This window comes from Pygoscelis adeliae, unplaced genomic scaffold (genome assembly GCF_000699105.1).
Source record: "Pygoscelis adeliae isolate BGI_AS28 unplaced genomic scaffold, ASM69910v1 Scaffold34, whole genome shotgun sequence".
Lineage (NCBI taxonomy): Eukaryota > Metazoa > Chordata > Aves > Sphenisciformes > Spheniscidae > Pygoscelis > Pygoscelis adeliae.
Genome location: NW_008824658.1, coordinates 6,310,930 through 6,323,222, shown reverse-complemented (window position 1 = coordinate 6,323,222; position 12,293 = coordinate 6,310,930). Strand labels below are relative to the sequence as shown.

Genomic DNA, 12,293 nt, shown 5'->3' with positions numbered 1-12,293 from the left:
GGATTTGATCTTGGATCTGAACAGCAGCTATATTGCAGTAGATGTCCCGGGTGTTTGCTGGAGCAGCTGTTTTGCACAAGAGGCACTCTTTGAGGAGAGGAAAAATGAAATGCTTTTCAAATGAAGGGTAAGCCCTGACTTATGGGAAAAAAAAAATTTCATCGGTTAAAAAACTAAACAAACAACATGTCCATTTCTTATGCAACTTGTCTCTTCCAGGCCAAGTTCTGCACTTGCATGCAAAATGTTTTTGCATTGGAGAAATCCAGCCAGGTTACTGGATGTGTGGGGTCATGGAGTTCTCTCTGCAGTGGCAAAATGTACAATTTGTCTTCATCTTTATGTTCCTAAAAGCAGCCTGACAGGCAGACAGGCAGTTTGAGAGACAAGTATATTCATAAGAACAAAATATCTGCAAAAAATAGCAACCCCTTTGTTTGTTATACTGATGAACTGGTATATCAGTGTCCTAGCTCAGTCCTGCATGTAATACAGTACCGAGTATTACTGCAGATTGCTTTATCGACCATCACAGATAACTGTGCAGTATTGATACCAACTTACACAGCCAGGATAATTTTATGATTTTGTAGTTCCTGGAAAATACAGAACAAATCTTAGTGCCTGATATCTCATAATTGAAGGCTTTGAGTGACATATCTGAAAATACTGTTTCAGGACGTAGTAGAATATTGTAAATTTGAAGATGTCTGCTAATTAGTGTTCAGCCAAATAATAAGGCATTCAGTCTCAGTCTCCATCTGTTTGTAGGCTGAAAGTTCCTCGGGATAGGCTGTGTTTTTTACCTTTAAAGTATGTATTGTATTTTGAGTATTGCATAATGAGAAACCATCAGTAATGAATAACTTCAGCATATTGATATCAAGAAATTCTCAAGTTAAATGTGATTGCCATTCCTTAAATTTGTCAGTCTTGACATTCCAGATGTATTTCAGCACCAAATACTCAGGTCACTTAACAGCTGGATATTAAGTATTTTTAAACATCTGTGTTTAGAAAGCTTTAAGTGTTTGTATACATCCTATTTAAAGAACTACTTTATGATGTTCAAAATATATTGGAGTCTTTTGTAGGCAGTTTGCTTTGTAAAAGCAAGGTTTGTTATAACAGCTCTGGTGCCTTAAAGAAGTTTTAAAGCCTGTCCTTGTATATTGTTGTGTTGTGTTAAAATGCCAGTATTTTGGGAAGTGGGCATGAGTATGAAAACTGGAGTGTTCTCAAATATCAAAGGCTCTCTCCAGTGGACAGTTTTGATCCATCCCATGTCAGTGAAGTCAAGCGTACACTCAGGTGCTTGCACATTTAAGATTTTAGAGTTTGGCTCTGCGGTCGTGAAGGGTTTTCTCTGTATTAGCAAATCATGCAGTGGAAAAGGGACGGGTGAACCGAGTGAAACAGCTGATACTAAGAACCGTGTTATTTGCAGTTCTGGGTTTTCTCATTTCAGTAGCTCTAGTCTGATCCCATGGCCTGAGCACCCATTAGTGGTTGGTATATGATAACATGCCACTTTAACTTAGAATCCTTTCTCACATGATGCAATTGCTTAAGCATTTTTAATTATGAATAGCAGTGAATCAGGAGGAAAACAAGGTTTCTTGCAAATGAGGCATCCATAAATTAAGGATAAACAAAGCTGCGTTTGGTATGTGGAAGACATTTTTTTCCCATGACAGTGCTGCAAGCCAGTGAGTGAGTGTCTGAAAATTAATGATGCAGATGTAATAGATGAATATTAAGTGACAGGAGCATCCAATAAAGTTATATATAAAAAAGAAAAGGCGTAATGTAGTTTATAATACTGACTTTTCTGGGCTTCCAACAGTGGGAAGCTATATAATAATGATGTTAAAATATGGGTGATGAAATATACAGATCAAGCAGAATTTTAATTGTTGGATCGGTTAAAACTTTAACGGTTATACTTTCGGTAGTATGTCCTTTGGCATAGTTTTTACTGTATTGTAAGAAGAGCTTAATTTGCATTAGTTTCATGTTTTCTCACACTTTCAGTGTTTGTATTAGTTTAAATTCTTAATTGGATTATTTTTCTCACTCTCTGCTTGAAAGCACTAAAGCGTAAGCAACATGCTGTACCTTAATGAGGCTTTCCCGCTTTTCTTCCGTATCTTGCCACATACGACATCAAGAGGACTTAGTGTTTTGGGATGAGCTTACAGTTGGAGGGGCTGCTGCGATGGTTTGTGAGCAGAGGTGCTGACGGCCAGCTGAAATGGGTTTGTCGGTTCGGACCTCCCCAGGGAGCAAACTTGGCCCCGTGAGGTGACTTCCATGGCCATGGTCTCGCGGGAATGTGGTGGTCTGTTGAAGTGCTGAGTTGGGTGACCAGTGCTGAAAGACGAAGGAATGACAGGTCTTGCAAGCAACACCATGTGTTCTTGGCACCACAGCAAAGGATGAATTAGTCCCAAAAGAAAAGATTGCCCTGTCTCTTCCAGATTTAGGTGTGCAACTCTTCAGAGCTCTCTTCTTTGAGAAGCAGCATGTTTTAGGTTTAGGTGAGTGTTTAATGGACAACTAAAGACTTCCCAAAGCAATTTGTTGTCACAGAAATGTTCCTTCTCCTTTGGAAGAATGCTCCCCACAAAGCTTGCTCTTATCTTTCCAAACAGGATTTTGTCTCCTCCCACTTCCAAAGCTTTGTTCAACTTAACTTTTTTCCGTCCTCTTACGTTCTGATACTGAAATCAATTAATCTCTTAAGCTTTTTCATACCTTTAAGTACTGTACTGTTAATTCTTCTAATGTAAATATTTATGAACTAGAAGATAGCAGGTTTAATACTAGACATGATTAGATGACTCCAAAACCTAATAATTCTGTTCTTTTACTGTCACAGTGCTCGTTATTAATTAATTTAATGCTTGAAACTAGTTCTTAAAAAAAAAAAAGTGAGTAACTGCTGATTACCTAAAATTCCCACAAAGACTTTAACCATCACTTCAAAGCAGATTTAGATGGCTCTGGGACTGGTACGCTGCTGCTTGCTCCTCCCCGTGCCTCCTCTCTCTCTTTCTTTCCCTTGGATGCACACGCACTCTGCTTCTGGCTATTTTTAATTTTTCCTAATGTATTTACCTGAAGTAGTTAAGACTCTAATTCTGTGACAATAAACCAATAAAGCAAATAGTTGAAAAAGTGTGTTGATTAATGGTCTTTAGTTTTAAAAAAAAAAAATATATATATATAGTGACAAATGTCATACATTACCACCTTCTGTCAGTTAGACAAATACGTGTGCATCTCTGCTTACGTATTTGCTAATGATATTTTCTTTTTGCCTGTTATTAATGTTAGTGGATGTTACTACTGAAGAGTCTTCCCTGGTGAATGGTTTCAGGGCTGAGTTTCTGTTTATTCTAAACATTTCATTGTGTAATTTTACAAGACAATTAGGAGTGAACATCATTCTGAAGCCTTGATTAAAATTGGCAGGTTAGTGGAATATACCCATGCCAGCAAACCTCTTAAATGTTAGAGAAGCTACACATTTGTATTCTAAAGAAAAATACGGAATAAGTCATTCAGAAAGTTAAAATCCCTGTTTCTAAAACGCAGGTATGTTAATTAAGAAGAATGTTTTAAAAATACCAATTTTTAACGTGGTGGTTATGGCTGGGGAAAAACCATATGACGCTGCCTCTTTTTGAAGGAGCTCTGTTGTGGTATAATTGATAAAACATCCCATGATGCGCACCAGGAAATAATTAAACTTGACCTATTGACTTGTAAATATGAGTAGTTTATTCTTTAGGATCAGAAGGGTGGGGTTTGTCTTTGGAACATAATCCTTTTCTGAGTGTTCGGTTGTTGTAAAGTGCTTGATGGACCAGAAATGATAGTGCCAAGAGCTTGACCTTTGTTGCAGGCGGTGTTCTTTTTCCTAGCATTATTGTTTACTGCCATTACTTAATCAGCAAATGTTGCAACATAGGCAGAGGGGAGCTTGACGGTAGCCGAATTTCATGGTTGTGATTATGTAAAACAAACCATAAAGAAAACAATCCTCCCTCAACCTCCAGTAGTTTGATAAATTGTTGTTATACAATAAAAATACTGTGCTTGAATGACCTTCAGCAGAAAACTGTAGCTTTTTCCTAACTACTGGGGATATAGCAATAGTAGTAATCTCTTTTGTGATAAAACCAATAACGATTATTTCTGTTTTAAAAAGCTGCAAAAACTGAATCTTCCAGTTGCACGTAATTCCTTTAGAATTTTGTTTGGGGGAAAAAAAACAACTATTGTCTTTAGTTTTCTATTGTATGCAATAGAATTAGAACTGTTTAACTTTTTTTGCAATTGCAAATGATACCTTAGCAAAGTTGGTTTCACTTCGGTTTTTGGTTTGTGGAGAAATCATAACATGGAATTTCAGTTCGCCTCGAAGTTAGAGCTTACACTGAGCTTACATGAAAAACGACACTTCTGTATTTGCCAAACTAAATTAACTTTGTTGTAATAGTTGGAGTAGTTTGGCCATTCTTTTTGATATATTGCAAATACACAAGACTGTCGTGCCTGGATCACATGCTGTGTGGAAAAAGCATGAAAGAAGGCATGAAAATTTTAGCTATGAGTTGCTTCCTATAGATGTGTGAAAATGCCAGTTTTCCCTGTGAAACTTGTGCCTCTCTGGCCTGCTATAGCATGGGGTGAGAAAATTTCAGTTGTCATTTATGCTCCATGGCAATCATGTAACTGGAAGATTTTTTTTTTTGTTTTCTTTTTTCTTTCAGTAGACCACTAGCAGAATCAAAACTTGACAGTTTAAACTGCCGTGCTCCTGTTAATTGTAATACTTTATCCTAACCGGATTACACTGGTAACTTCTTTGTTAGGATACTCTGAAGCTTCAGTTGAATAACTTCACAGTTTAGTTGCTTAAGTTCCTTTCCTGAAAATGCACATATCCTACAAAAGTTTTTGTATGTGCCCCTAATACGTAGTTTATAAGCACGAGTCTTCTAAAGGTTTTCTCCAAAGTGGTTGTGTCTCAGTGGATATTTGCTGTAAAGATGACCGTGTATGTAACTCAAATGTTTTGTGTGGCTGAAGTTTCAGATGTACTTTCCAAATGTAACCTTAGTGAAAACAGATGGAGCTGACCCACTTTTTTAGGAGTTGTCTCCTCACTTGTCTTAGCCTCCTTTTAATTCGCACATTAATCTCTGCTTTGAGTTAACTGATTCTTCAGTTATTTCACCTGCTGGTATGTGTTAAAACGTGATTGCTGTTGACAGTCCAAGTTTGTAACTCAGCAGCTACAACTACTGAACTGCTAATCCAGCCACGATGCTGTTAATCAAGTAGTTTTTTTGTAATTTGATGTCTGTAGGGGATCGCTTTCACTTGAGCTCGGTTGAGTGGGGTAGGTCAGCATAACTCAGGTTAACAGGTCTGTAGCAAAGACAAACTTACTTAATATGTGAAGCCAGATATTTTCAATTCCAGGTGCTGCTACAGTCACAAATTAAGTGATTTAAGAGGTTATTGGTCTGTAACACAGCCCTCACCCCCCCAGCAGTGTCTAGCTCAGCTCTTTTTTGCTGGTAGTTCCAGCACCCTCAGATCTGCTTGCAGGGTACCTTCTCCAGACTTGATTCCCCTAAAGTCACCTCTGTTGTTAGATGTCCTGAAGGTAGTCGCCTTCTAGAGTTGATCAGCTGAAGTGCATCAGATTGCTTTTAGCCTCTTTCCTTAGTCGCCGCATTACACTGCCCATCACATTTTGTTGCATTTGTGTGTTTTCATATTTCTTAAACAGAACCCGTCATGATGATATGCTCCTTGTGATGGTACAAGAAGCCGCGTAAAGGCAGAGGTCACAAGTTAAGGCTCAGTTCTAGAGGAGAGGTTCTCTGTCCTCCCATTTGCTGGGAGGATGAAGCGACAGTGTGGGGTTGAGGGAACTCTCATTAAAAACGCTGTGTGCAAAGAAGTACTTCTGAGTTTTTGGAATTTATGTATATTTGTTTTTACAAAGCCTGTTTAATGCTTAATTAACATTTACTAATGTTTTCTTGTCAACACTGGAATGCATTGTGAATGGTTTTGAGTATCTGCGAGTAATAATGATTTTACAAAAGAACATTTATATTTAGGCTTCACATAGCAGGCTATGATGAGAGGTGCTGAGTAAATTAAAAAAATTATGATAATGGTACTGTCTGGTTAGAATTTTTCACACAATAGCTTTCATCAATTTTTCTTTGTCCTTTTTTGTTTTTAAGGATATTGTAACATGCACTATTGCCAATTATTTTTATTACTGAAAAGGTAAAATAGGCTGTTCATCTCATTCTTTTTTGTTTGCTTTTTTTCCATCCCACTCTAGTTTTGGCAAGCAGTCTGGAGGAAAACGAGGATGCGAATGTATCATATTGGAGCCTTCAGAAATGATTGTGGTAAGACAGATTTTTCAAATGTATTTAAATCTATTGCTGGTTTCAGCAAATTCTTTCTGTTTTAGAGCAGAAATCTTATTGTAAAGCGTTTTATAAAATTACAGTGAAATTGCCTTGATTTCAGTTATACCTATGGCTGCTATCGTTACAGCAATAGCTATGTAAATTTAATCTAGATGGGTAGATGATGATGATTAGGTCATTCCTTCTAAAATTATGCTTACTTGAGTTTCAAAAGCCTACCAGTTACGACTGAGTTGAGCATTCCTGAGTCAGGCAACGATAGACTGCTATCTTGAATATTTTTATTTACATCCCCACCCCCCATTTCACTGCTTTTTACTGGCCATGCCAGCTGTGCTGGGTCTGGCCTCTTAATCCCAGCCTTCACCGTTCCACATAGTGTGAAGGCTTTTAGGTAAGAGGAGAAGGAACATAAGAGTGCTTAGCCAAGCTTGAAGGATAAGGTTTTTGGCTTAGTTGTCATCGACCTTTTCCACGTCCAGCTTTCCTTCTGCTTCTTCAGAACACTTACTACTATGGCCGAGTTCATGTGTACTTACAGATTGTAACTTGGTCCTTCCCAGGTTGATGCACGCATACTGTCAGCAGCTGGAATAGTAGGATTGCTTTTTCGTAGTGCAGACCAACGTTGTACCCTAGTAGTGTGTATGGGGACTCGGGAGGATGTCTTTCAACTTTGATCTTACGAGATGCTGCTAATGGAGCTGGAACAAAAATGTTTGTTGTTCTGAGAAAACACGTGTCTGTTAAGCAGGCTTAATCTCCAAATTGCGATTGATTTAGCTTCCTTATATCTAGATACGGTAAAACTAAAACTAATATTTGATGATGTCTCTTACTCATTGAGTATCTGAATATTCAGCTTCTATGAGAAATTTGGTTCTCACAGTACACTAACAGCTGTGGACGTCAGAGATGTCCTGTACTGAGTACTCTTGCTGTCCTTTGTGCCATTCTTTCTGTGCAGCATCAGTCTGATTCTGCTCATGGGCTTTGATAGCATCAGTAATACGCTCTTTGCTGCAGCAGATGTTTTAAGCTACAGTCTGCTGTGTCATGAAGTAAGCACTGGTAAGAGTGCAAGAAGCCCGTCTCAGTCCTCTGGAGTGAAATAGTTCATTCAAGTATTCCTGATTATCCAGTCTCTTCTCAAAGCCGGAGTTTTGGAGGAGAGATTTATGCCTTGAGGGATGCCTCAGGACTGCTTGGGTGCCGATATGTGCAGCCATGTCACGTGAATGCCCCAGGCGTTCTGGTTTGCCACTGCTGCTTTGCATTTTTGCCTCTTAACTGCTGCTGCCGAGGACTTGGTGTGCACCTATGTCCACTGCCTGGGGTGAGCTGAGCCTTGCACCTCAACGCTCCTGGCATCTTGTAGCACAGAATGACAAACACTTACCCGATCATATATAGACCTTTTGTATCTCTGTAATCCTTCAAGTTGATGTAACAGAGAGAAGAATTTGGTCTGTTTGGACCAATTTCACTAACAAACCAGTTATAGAAGCTAAGAGTTGTGTAACTGGTGCTGCAGACATTACCAGACCTGGTGTGCTGCTTCCTACAAAAACCTAATCAGTGATGCAGCTGCCGTTTGCAGCGGGCGCAGTCTGAAGCACGCATGGGAAGCGTGCGACTTTCCTTACAGGGCTGGCTGACGACTCACTGCAAGTGCACCTGCAAGTTTACGTGAAATAGATTCCGCGGGCAAAATATGTGATCAAATGAAATTCTTAGGCAATACCAACATCTTTGTTTGGCCTCATCACCTTTGTTGTAAAAAAAAAAAAACCAAACAACACACCAAAACAAAAACAAAACCCCAAAAAACCAAGATGATGCAAACAAAAGAGTAGCTTCTGTGTAGTGTGTGCTACCGGAGAGAAAATGACCTTATTAAAACATTTTATGAAGAAACTAGAGAGTGGTGTGTGTGTAGCTTGAGTAGCTAAAACTGTGATGAGGTGTTTTTTTTTTTTTTTTCGGAGGAGCACACTGGCACAGTCTTTGGAGAAGCCGGTGTTGGCCGTGTCAGCAACATCAAATGCTGCCGGTTGTTCCTGCAGACAAATGCACAACCTGGACAACTGTCCTCTGTATTTTAGACCTCTTGAACTTTCTGTAATTGTAGTTAAATCCCATTGATAATATAGAGATACCTGAAAGTACCTTAAATCCTGTTCTGCAACTTCACTATACTTTCCTGTAGGAAAGTCAGAGAGCTAAAAGTGCAAAGTTGTTTCTTCATTATTTTTATGTTCATGTTTTACAGGTAAATGTAGCTAAAGGTACAACTGTCAGTTTTCTAGGTAGGACTTCAAATGGGGTGAGAGAAAAGCATCAGTGTGGTGGCATGCACCTTGCTAATGATCTGCACTGACACAAGGTGTACTTGAGTTTCATTTCCCTGATTAATTCTTATTAATTTATCCTAATTCTGTTATTTTCTCTCTCTTTAATTTGCAACATACTAATGAGGTTTAATACATAATGAATATTTATCTTCAAGCAAAAGAATTAGCTACTTTAATGTAGTTAAAGAACACCATCGTTCTCTGCTGCTGACAGATTATTTTTTTTTTTTTTTTGGCCTTCCTCTTTCTTTTTAGAATGTAAATCAGTTTCGTAGTGGGGATCCTCTGGGAACTGACCCATTTTAAAGGCCATAAAATGTGGTCAACTTAAGTTAATGAGGATAACAGATAGTGTGTGAATGGGCATTGTAGCTCATATTTTTGGAGGCTGAGCAATCTATTGAATTAGTAATAGGTCCATTTATCACTTAAGAAAATGGCCCAGAATTGCAGCGTATCTCAATGTACTGAAGCCTCCTTTGTGTTGTTCCTTGGTGCTTTCATTTTCTTCTTCAGATCTAAGCGTAAAATTTCAGAAGAGCAGCATGATATTTGGAGGTGGAAAATACTTCATTGTTGGCACGGACTGCAGAGTGAAATTGGGGAGAGTCCTATGATCCTCCTCGATTTTTACGTGGCAGCAAGTGCTGTGGGTGAAGCTGGCCGTATGGAAGCGTTCTGCTGCTGCTAGTATGCAAGGTTAATAAAAACAACACCCTTGATTAGAAACTAGCCAGTTAACACGCCATTCCGGACTTCTTGTAACATATTGAGAATTAAATAATACGAAGAGGTCTGCGGGGCAGCAGTCTCCATCTGACCTGGTAGCCTCGTGGCATGTTGATCAGCCTGGCCCCCCCCCGCCGCCGCGATGGCACAGGGAAGCGGTCCTCCCTCTGCTCCCACACCGGGGCCTGGCTCGCAGCATCCACAGAGATGCTGAATTCCTCCGTAGGACTGTTCATCCCGCTTGGGGGGTTGTGAGGAGGTTGAATATGCTCTCTGCCAACAGAAATTTTTAGTTTTCACCAGGTGAAAGCATGGCTGAGCGATGAGCGGTGCGAGGGATCCCTGGCCTGCCTGTCCTGTTAATGTGCAGCATGTCAAAACCCATTTGTATGTGTTCTTGTAAATCATAAGCATAAACGATCTGATGGTCAGCTGGACTTGTGCTGGTGGTACTAAACTGGAAGCTATGTGGTGTGGGGGGTCTTTCCTGGGTTTCTGATTTTTGTTTTGTTTTTGTCAGCAGCACTGGCATCCGAAGGAAGCAGGTGGTCTCAGTTTCTGAGTTTCCACTAGCAGTTGGTGGTTTTGCCTTTGTGCTAACGAATGATACATTCATGCTCACTCCTTAGTTTTCAGTTAGAGTTATGGAAGAAAAATAATTTCATCTTGGCAGCGAGTGTTTGTTTTAATTTAGTCTTAAAAATACCTATTCAGTTTGGGGATTCTTAATCTGTCATCGGTATTGGAAGAGTCATTGTCCGGCCACTTCAGGGAGCCCTCAGCATCCAGGTTAGTCTGTTATACCGGAGAAGCTCAGCACTTGTTTTAGTTTCTATGATCCGATGAGATTGAATGCAGAGAAAAAAGGAAACAATGCATTTATTGAAGGGTCTCATGTACTGTAGCACACATGCAAAAATTAAAAATGAAATCAACACAATTTTGGTTATTTAATAGAGTAACTCGGTACAAAACTAAACTTCCTTACTTCTGGAAGCCTTCTGTATAATTTGAGAGCAACATTATTGCTAACTAGAAATCCATATTTTATGCTAGATGAAGAAGGGCTTCTATATCCAGTGTTTTACTACTTTTTTTGATGATACTAAATGGCCTGTTTAAAAGGAGTTTTTTGTTGGGGTTTTCTTGTTTGCCTTCATGTCTTGTATTTTTTTACATCGTTATACCATTGTGCTTACAGCAATGCTGCTACTAGGTATCTTCGCTCATTGTCCTGTGCCTTTGCGGACAGGTAGTAAAATTCTAGTGAAAAGTGTGATTGTCCCTTGCTAGGGTAGCTCTGCTCTTCTGCTTTCTTTTTTGATAACACTGTGGTGTGAGGTTCACTCTTCTTTTTAACTATTGTATCTTTAACCTATGTTGTCAATGTATATTTTTCTGTATGGAATTAAAAACAACGCACAAGACAAGCCCAGCTGCTTGCACCTTCCTCTGACCTCAGATAGACTTAGCTGTTGGGGAAAAAGCCATGTGGAAAGTAGATGTGATCTTGCTTTTGTGATGGTTTAGATATTTCGGTTACTTCCTTGTTCCTGTCTGTTAAGTCTTTCTGGTTTTCGTTCCTTTATAACTTTTGAATTGTAATTTTGAGATAATTTCCCTAAGTATGTGAATTGAGGGCTGCATAAGACCACATAGAGGTTCTCCTGTTCCAGTACTAAAGTTTTACATTTAGGATTTTCAAGTGAAATTGGGGGGGGGGGAATAAATCATTGAGGACAGTAGAAACTCCGATACAGTAAATGTATTGTAGAGGAGCTTCTTGCCTGGCTGCAGCCTATTTGCATGCATGTCTGTTGTGCTTCCTGCGAGGAGGTATTTTTCCAAAACATCAAAAGGAAATGGGAGAGGATGGGACTGCTTTTTATAGAAAAAAGGAATTGTAACTAGTGAGATGAAAAGGCTTCATGCTGGCTTTTACTAACAAGATAAATTTACCTTATTTTAAATGTTTAGTCAGAAATAATATCTAACATCAAGATATGAATCACGTTCCAGTTATTTCTTCATAATCTGCTGGAAGCGATTAGAAGTCAGTATGACATAGGTGAAGTGGCTATATATAAAAAGTTGGAATATTTAAAGTTGTTTAGCTGTGACTGGTACTAGAAATAAGTTATGTTTTTAAAAATTACACCAATAAAAATAGGATATAATTCAGTGCCTTTACCAGATTGTAAATACTCAAAGAAATGGTAACTTCCATGTTGAAGGTACACTTGAAATGAGCAGTGTCTGTAACTCGTGTTGTATGGTACATGTGGGTGCAAAAGGGTTTCTGCTGGTGAGTGACATTGTTTAGAGGATACGTGTGCCTTTTTTAAAAAAAAAAAACCAACCCTGTTTCCTGGAAGGAAACTGTGGCCTCCCGGCTCATTGTAATAACGTAGTTTTGAGACATGCAGCAGTGGTTCTCCGAAACGTCCGCAGTCGTTTTCTCGAGAAAAGTTTAACTGGACTGAGCTTATGTTTGTTCCTTCCTCATGAACTTCATACGGCTCCATCGGCTTTCGGTGGTATGGAAGAACTGGATGTTTAACCAGGAGCCTGAACATGTGTTTCAGGTGGAGAACTCCAAAGACAATGAGGAAAACATCTTGCAAAGAGAAGTCCCGCTCAGGCAGTCCCGTCGGAGGTTTCGGAAGATCAACCAGAGGGGCGAGCGTCAGACCATCACTGACAATGTGGATTCCAGCAGTTACTTGTCGGTGAGTCT

General features: G+C 39.3%; 1 protein-coding gene across 1 annotated transcript in view; it reads left to right on the top strand.

Annotated features, from left to right (window-relative positions):
* The window catches only part of RAPGEF6 (Rap guanine nucleotide exchange factor (GEF) 6), a 137,430-nt gene that overhangs the window by 36,164 nt on the left and 88,973 nt on the right, over positions 1-12,293 (top strand). Inside the window, exons 5-6 of the mRNA XM_009322723.1 lie at positions 6,380-6,449; positions 12,142-12,285. Coding sequence (XP_009320998.1) covers positions 6,380-6,449; positions 12,142-12,285 — 214 coding nt within the window. The remainder of the gene's footprint in view (positions 1-6,379; positions 6,450-12,141; positions 12,286-12,293) is intronic.